The sequence below is a fragment of the Galeopterus variegatus genome, unplaced genomic scaffold, assembly GCF_000696425.1.
Source record: "Galeopterus variegatus unplaced genomic scaffold, G_variegatus-3.0.2 Scaffold1860, whole genome shotgun sequence".
In the NCBI taxonomy this organism is placed as follows: Eukaryota; Metazoa; Chordata; class Mammalia; order Dermoptera; family Cynocephalidae; genus Galeopterus; species Galeopterus variegatus.
This window is the reverse complement of record NW_007727971.1, coordinates 325,547-334,184: the sequence shown is the minus strand read 5'-3', so window position 1 is coordinate 334,184 and position 8,638 is coordinate 325,547. Positions and strand designations below refer to the sequence as shown.

The 8,638-nt window shown below is 39.7% G+C and overlaps 1 protein-coding gene across 3 annotated transcripts in view; it reads right to left on the bottom strand.

The window, feature by feature from the left end:
• The window catches only part of ASPN (asporin), a 30,286-nt gene that overhangs the window by 4,023 nt on the left and 17,625 nt on the right, over positions 1–8,638 (bottom strand). For all 3 annotated transcript variants that reach the window (XM_008579348.1, XM_008579346.1, XM_008579349.1), the window contains 4 exons: positions 7,084–7,297; positions 5,348–5,458; positions 2,114–2,207; positions 1,532–1,670 (listed from right to left, as the gene is read on the bottom strand). In XM_008579348.1, the coding sequence (XP_008577570.1) occupies positions 1,532–1,670; positions 2,114–2,207; positions 5,348–5,458; positions 7,084–7,297 (558 nt within the window). The remainder of the gene's footprint in view (positions 1–1,531; positions 1,671–2,113; positions 2,208–5,347; positions 5,459–7,083; positions 7,298–8,638) is intronic.

Here is an 8,638-nt window from a genome sequence, read left to right as displayed (position 1 = left end):
GTCCCGATCCGGTACGGGGGCAACACTGAGGGTTGCGATCCGTTGCCGGACACAGAAAAAAAACAAAAAAAAAACCTTTTCCTGGCCGGCCCGGTGGCGCACTGCTATAGTGCGCCGCTTGGGAAGTGCGGCGGCACTCCCGCCCGAGGGTTCGGATACCACATACAGACCGGTTCCCGCTCACTGGCTGAGCGAGGCGCGGGAGCAATATCAAGGCTTGCAATCCCGTTGCCGGTCCCGATCCGGTACGGGGGCGACACTGAGGGTTGCGATCCGTTGCCGGTCATGAAAAAAGACCAAAAAAAAAAAAAAAAAAAAGGAAAAAATAAAACAAAAACAAAAGTTACATGCAAAATATTGTCTTCATTTTTGCTCTTGGTAGGATGTAAAGCTTTATCAGATTCTCCAAGTAATCTGTGACCCTCTCCCAACCAGTTAAGAGTTGCCAGATTAGAAGGAAAAGGTTTTTTTTTTTGTCTTTTTCCGTGTCCGGCAACGGATCGCAACCCTCAGTGTTGCCCCCGTACCGGATCGGGACCGGCAACGGGATTGCAAGCCTTGATACAACGGATCGCAACCCTCAGTGTCGCCCCCGGACCGGACCGGGACCGGCAACGGGATTGCAAGCCTTGGTATTGCTCCCACGCCTCGCTCAGCCAGTGAGCGGGAACCGGTCTGTATGTGGGATCCGAACCCTCGGGCGGGAGTGCCGCCGCACTTCCCAAGCGGCGCACTATAGCAGTGCGCCACCGGGCCGGCCAGGAAAAGGTTTTTAATAAGAAAACAAATGACAAAACGTTAACTCATGATGCTCCAAATAGTGACTTTCAGGTAGTTATATATTATGGTTTAAATGTTTAAAAAAGCATACATACTTCTAACCTAGCACCACACTGATGGTGAAAATACATGAAACCTAGTCCTCTTGCTCTCACTTGTGAAATGTTTCTAAGACAAAAGGACATGTGATCCTTCTCAGTGTCCTCCTGACCAGTCCTGCCTCTGTGTAGCTACCCTCATCCCAGAAATCTGAAATTATCTGTGTCAGCAACTTTGCCACTACTTTGCAGTTTCAATAGGAGAAACCAGAAGGTGGAAATGGGTCCCGAGGTTTTCAGGTGATGTCTGTGTAGAAACCACTCTCTTTGCATATTACAAAATAGCTAGAAAAGAGGCTTTTGAAAATGTTCTCACCATAAAAATATAACTGTATGTGGTGATGAATATGCTGAGTACTCTGATTTGATCTTTATACAATATATATGTATTCAAACATTATATTGTGTCCCATAAAAATGTAAAATTACAATGTGGCAATTAAAAATTTTTTTTAATTAAAAAATAAAGAAGAAAGAAACCACTCTCCTAATGCTCTCTAACTTCATAACACACCTCAGTCAACCTGGGAGTCATTATGTTTGAATTACCCTTGCTGCTTGCTTGGTCTTTGCTTGAGGTATACTAATGTGTTTTATAAAAACCAAAGAAAAGTGCTAGCTAATATCTACCAAACACAGGTAGAATGTTTTACCTGGAGGTATTTCAACTCCTGTAATCCGGAAGGGATTTTTTTTAGTTTATTGTTTTCCAAGTGTATTTCTCTCACACGTGGTATGTTAGCAAGACTTCCATTTTCAATATCTGCGATTCTGTTGTTTCCTAAGCCCAGCCTAAAAATGATATAAAAATGCATCGACTGTTATGCAGATAGACCTAGGTTAGTTGATAGTCAGCTAAAAACACCACAACGTAGTTAGAGTACAAGCCTGTCTTATTTTTGTATATGTTCAGAGAAAGGCATTTCATGGCTTTATGTAAGAACCTATTTCAGTAGGTAACAACCCTTTCCTCCTACTGTCAGAACATTCTTTTTTTATCTAAATTCAACAAAAGGGAAATTTGAAAAGTGTTCTTTTTCTTTTTCTACTTGGTTTGCCTCTCCCATTATCATAGACAGTGATAATAATGGTTCTTTCTAGTTTTCCCTTCACATTCTCCAGTAGCAACAGTGATGATCTCGACTAGGGTTCCTGTACACATTCTCTAAGAAGTTTCATTAATATCTTAATCATACAGACTATCCCTTCTAAGTTAAGATTTTGGGAACTTTTACCTTTGCAGTTCTTTGTATCGTTTAAAATCCTCGAGTTCCACAGTTGAAATTTTATTATAATCTAAATGAAGTTCCAATAAAGTTGAAGGTAGTTCTAATAAGAATAGAAAGATGTATGTTAGACCAAGGAAGACCAAGCCCCATTGAGTTTTTATTTACTTGTCAAATTTCACGTTATGAATTTAGGCAATTTTTAGGTATCTATTTTTTTTTTTGTCCTTTGTGAGACCATCCGCAACGCGCTCAGCCAGTGAGCGCTGTGAGCACACCGGTCATCCCTATATAGGATCAGAACCCGCGGCGGGAGCGCTGCCGCACTCCCAGCGCTGCACTCTCCCGAGTGCGCCACGGGCTCAGCCCTAGGTATCTGCTTTTATTATTTATTTTATTATTATTTTTTTTTCCTTTTTGTCTTTTTTCATGTCCGGCAACGGGATCGCAACCCTCGGTGCCGCGCCCGCACCTGGCTCAGCCAGTGAGCGGGAACCGGTCTGTATGTGGGATCTGAACCCTCGGCGGGAGCGCCACCGCGCTCCCAAGCGGTGCAGTGTAGCAGTGCGCCACCAGGCCGGCCCGGTATCTGCTTTTAAAAAATGTTTTATTATGGAAAATGTCAACCATATACAAAAATAGAACCTAATATTATGAGGTACCATGCTGTTGCCCAGCTTCAACAATTGTCTTCATTTTTCTGATTTTGTTTCTTCTACTCCATTATTTATTCACTTATTTATCTAATTGTTTTTATTAGCTTAGTCTTTTTTGTTTGTTTTGGCTGGGGTATTTAAAATCAAATCCCATATATAATGTCATTTCACCTGTAATTACTTCACTAGACATCTCTAACTGATTCATCTTTTTTTGCATAACTACCGTGTCAGTATTACATCTAACAAAATTAACAATAATTCTTTACTGTCATCTAATATTCAGTTACCATAGTTGTCTCAAATATATCATTTTACAGTTGATTTGTTCAAGTCAGGATCCAAATAAAGTTCACAGAATACATTTGGTTCTTAACTTAAAATTTTTTTCTGTAACATACTTTTTTCCTTTTTTATTTCCTGTTGATTTGTTTCAGGTATTGATTTGATTGAGACACTTATTTTGTGGATTTGGCTAGCAACCTCCACATATTTGTTTATCGGGACCCTCTAACCCCTTATTTTTTATGACCTGGTAGTCACATTCAGAGACATGACCAGATTTAGGTAGATCAACCTTCCACCTGATGGTCTTTATTTTTATAGCATTTATTCATGATTGCTGTATAAATCCATTCCTTTATTAGGAATTGGAAAGTGGTACTCTCTGATTTTGTCATTCTTTGTGGATTGATTAGCTGGAATTCTTCTCTAAAGAATTTTCCGTCATCAATTATTTAGTTACTTTGTAATACAGTTTTTACAGAAAAGGCAGCAAAAAAGCTTGATTCCATCACGTAATGAATTGGTACAATCCCCAGAGGTGACCAGTTAAGGTTGTTTGTTTTTTTAAGACACATAAACACAATGATACTTACTGTACTTAATATGTTCAATCCATTGCATTATTTATTCTTTCAATTAGTCGTGGTGTTTATTTAAATAGAGAAGCACACCTACAGTGCCCGGCACGTGGAAGGTGCCCAGTGAATGTTCTTTCATTCTTTTCTCATACCAGCATAACCTTACTCCATATAAATATAAACAAGACCATGCTGAGCGAGACAGAGCCTGGAACAGCAGCTCCCTACTCCTGTCCTTTAGGGCTCCCCTCATCTCCTCCCTCTACCATCACTCCTTTCCTCATCCTGATTCCTCTTTCCTTGATGTCAACTTCCACCATATGAGAGGGATTTTATGTGTAGCATTTGTATTTTTTATTGTTCAGAAATGGGAAGGTAAATATAATATTTTAAGTTTCTTGTAGAAAAACAGCCATCTCCTTCAAAGCTAAATTAAGGTGGTTTTTAATTTGTGTAGTTCTGAATTAGACATTTTTTCCCTGGGTAGAATTGGCTTCCCACTTTTTTTTTTTTAAAAAAGATGACCGGTAAGGGGATGTCAACCCTTGGCTTGGTGTTGTCAGCACCATGCTCAGCCAGTGAGCTAACCGGCCATCCCTATATAGGATCCGAACCCGTGGCCTTGGTGTTATCAGCACCGCACTCTACCGAGTGAGCCACGGGCCGGCCTATTCCCACTTTTACTTTAGGTGAAAGATCACCACAAGTGATAATAACAGCCTAGCTGTTCTTTGAATTTCTGTTTATGTTTGTTTTGTTAATCTCTGGATCAGGTGAGTAGTAGAGAGGAGGATATGATGAAGTTGCTGCTTTTACTTGTGGACACTGAAAGATAGAGTTGTTTGAAAGTGAAAATACGTATTAATCACAGGGGTTATTTCTAACCCAGTGGTCATAGAAGCAGAGCAAGAGAGTGAGAGCAAGCCCTTGTTGGGGACAAGGAAAGCAAGACTTTGAGTATGCGTTCCAAGAAAGGCATACCCTATCCTGCTAATCATCAGACAGGGAGCTTGGAAGTAACAGGTTAGAAAACTGGTCATCTAGAAACCTTAAAAAGCATTTTACTTTGAGATACCAGCCTCTGGCCACATGATAACGAGCGCAATGTTCATTCTGGTAATGATTATTGTTACGAGAGGGCACTTCCTATGTGCCAGACAGTGTCCTCAAACCTTTCTATGTATTGGCACATTGATCTTCACAGCACCCCTGGGAAGAAGATGGATACAGAGTGCCTTGCCCAGAGTACCACATCCCTTCCTGCCAGAGCCAGGGTTGCCCCAGTCTGGCCTCAAAACCTCCACTTCAAACTGTGGCTGCATGGCTGTGGATAGGATCTCTGGCTCCATTCATCTTCCTCTGCTTTCTTGTCTGCAGAATTCTCTACCTCTAACAGGTCCTTCACAGAATGACGGGTATAGATGAGTAAGTGTCAGGAAAGAGAAGGAAAATAAAAAGTTCATTGCTTCTTAAGTTTATTCGCACTGGGAGAAAAAAAGATTATGGTTTAATACTGTTAAAAAAAAACCACTACATATGGCTGTTTATGTGTTTATGAGAAAATGCTAAATTTTATGCACTGAGCAGATATACTGATACAGGGATTTCTAATTGCATTGTGGTTTTGACAATGTATACTGCACTGTTTTACAACATTACATTTAGTGTCTGTTGAAAGCTGACAATTTGAAAAATACTCTGTCTTGAATAAAGAAAATACAAACCTTTAGGAATTGAGGTCAGTTTTGCTTCTGCAATTCTGATATAGAACACCGTCACCCCTTCAAATGCTCCTGGCTCTATTCCATTATTATCAAGAGGATTTGCACTCATTTCTGTGGGGAAATGACGTGATTTAGGACAGATAGGTATATGAAGAAAACACAAAATGCAGAGACACATCCCAAGAATATCCCAAGAAATATGAGCTTCATCATTCCAATTCATTTTCACCCAGTGTATCTGTTTGTATCTATCTACTTTCCTTTCTGTCAGCCTCAGAAAAATACTACTTTGTATTATGTAAACTGGAATGTGTAGAACAAATTCACTAGTTTGCTATGAATTATTAAATCATTGACATTATCATTCTCTTCTAACCATGGGCATGATAAAGGTTTTGTTGTAGTAATAGCGCATCAGAAAAAAAGATCATCCTTCAGATAATTCAAAATGTTTGTGTTTTCCAGTTACATTTTGTTTGTCTCCTAAGCTTTTTTAAAATTGTAAGTTAATTAGAAATTATTTGATTAGCAGAAATAGAATTTTGAGGAAGTGTCAGTAAGTGAGGCTATTTGGTAAGTGCCAGGCACTTGGTTGAATTAAATGAATAAATGAATGAGAATCTTGGTTAGGTATTTTGAATGGATATTGTGAAAAATAAAACAGTTATATGATGGGTGTTAGAAGTAAAATAGTGTGGGCCGGCCCGGTGGCGCACTCGGTAGAGTGCGGCGCTTGTGAGCGTGGCGGCGTTCCCGCCGAGGGTTCGGATCCCATATAGAGACCGGTCCGCTCACTGGTTGAGCGCGGTGCGGGTGCGACACCGAGGGTTGCGATCCCGTTGCTGGTCGCGGTACGGGTGCGACACCGAGGGTTGCGATCCCGTTGCTGGTCGCGGTACGGGTGCGACACCGAGGGTTGCGATCCCGTTGCTGGTCGCGGTACGGGTGCGACACCGAGGGTTGCGATCCCGTTGCTGGTCGCGGTACGGGTGCGACACCGAGGGTTGCGATCCCGTTGCTGGTCGCGGTACGGGTGCGACACCGAGGGTTGCGATCCCGTTGCTGGTCGCGGTACGGGTGCGACACCGAGGGTTGCGATCCCGTTGCTGGTCGCGGTACGGGTGCGACACCGAGGGTTGCGATCCCGTTGCTGGTCGCGGTACGGGTGCGACACCGAGGGTTGCGATCCCGTTGCTGGTCGCGGTACGGGTGCGACACCGAGGGTTGCGATCCCGTTACCGGTCACGAAAAAAGACAAAAAGGAAAAAAAAAAAGAAGTAAAATAGTGTAAGGCTTAAAATATACAACAAAAATGTTCTCAGATCAGTAAATTTAAAGCAGATAACCAAAAGTTAGGTGTACATTTCAAGTAATATCTGAATTAACTTTGTACATTATATTTGAGTAGTTTATACAGTATATTAAAAGTACTACCTTTAAGTTAAATAAGAATAACATAGCTTTATTAATTAGGGTCCAGTCAGAAACAAAGCACATTAAATGTTTCAAAGGAGATTCTTGAGAGAGAGAATTACAAAAACCATGTTTTCTTTTAAGTGTTATAAATTTTGTTTAGCATTTTAATTAGTTTTATAGATGTCTTAACTAGGTAAGGATTATTAGATTAAAAAATTAATTTCAGAAATTACCATTCTTAAAAGTTAATTATGATAAAGTGTTCTACATCTGCATGTTGATTATAATTTCTAGATGTCCCATTCATTTGAAAAACTTACCCAAAACATGTAAAGCATTCATTCCTTTGAATGTGTCCTTTTGTATTTTCTTAAGTTTATTATCATGAATTCTGAGTTCTGCTAAGGATTTGGGAAGATTAAGTGGTATTTCACTTAGTTGATTGTGGGACAAATATAGCCTTCGCAGCTTCTTTGTGGTTAAAAAGGTTTTTGGGTGAATCTTTGTTAGCTTGTTGTTGTTTAGAATTAGAGCCTGGATAAAGCATAGAAAGTGACACAATATTAGAAGTGGATTTGATTTACAAGTATTCTACAATAGTTAATCAGTCGTGGAAATCGATATAATTTGTCATTTGTGTACTTGATCAATCACATGAAAAATTTCCCAGTCCATTCTAAGCTTAAAATAAATATTTTCTACTGAGTTGGAACAATGCAAAGCTTTAATGATTGATGTTATGCCTTCAGTTTAAATACAAGCTCATCTTTTTTATCTTTGAGTAGGTGGTACATGCACATGGTTGCAGCTCCAAGCTCTGTCCAGCCTCCTGCTCCCCTTTATGGAAGTAACCAGTGATATTTTCTTTATCATAACTTAAAATCTATATATCCTACCAAATTATGTTTAGTGCACACCAAATATATATTTGCATAATTGTATCTGTGAAAACCTTTCTTCTTTCATGTTTATAAATGTTTACTATTTCTCTCAGAATAGAAGTCTATAACGAAAAAACTCCTACAAAGTGCCCTCAGCATTCTGGTGTATTTTCTTTTTCTTTTTTATTTTTTTTCCGTTAAATTTTTATTTTGTCAATATACAATGTATTTGATTATTATGGCCCATCACCGACACATTCTGGTGTATTTTCTTTTTCTTTTTTTTTTTTTTTTTCCGTTAAATTTTTATTTTGTCAATATACAATGTATTTGATTATTATGGCCCATCACCGACACATTCTGGTGTATTTTCAAACAGTGGGGAAACAGATCCTGAGAAATGGCTCAATCCCTTCTCAGTCCTTTGGATATTTCTCAGGGCAACATGGCAGCACCCTTGAGAAGGGATCTATTGTCAGAGAGTAAAAGAGTTAAACCAATGCGACTGCACTCTCTGCAGCCAAGTCCTTCATGACATGTCTGAGGGTGTGTGGCTATTTGGTAACCAGCTATCTTGGTCTGCTCAGACCATGAGATTCTGGGATGTGGGAATTTCAGGACCAAAACTGGAAAAGTCCTGGGCAAACTGGGACATGTCAGTCACCCTAATAAGTATTTTCATTGCAAAATGTACATAGCTCAGTCTTTTTCTCATGGTCAAATTGTGCAGGAATATTTTTCGGTTTTTCAAAAAATTTTTATTGAATCATAATTGATTATACGTATTTTTGCGGTTCAACATTGATATATGTTGATCAAATCAATATTACTAGCATATATTGTTACAGATCGTCCTTATTCTTTATGACCCTTGTCTACTCTCTCCCTATTCCCCTCTTCCTCCCCCCTCCCACCTCTGATAACCCTAGATTTCTTCTCTCCTTTTTTTTTTTTAAAAAATGACCGGTAGGAGGGTCTTAACCCTTTACTTGGT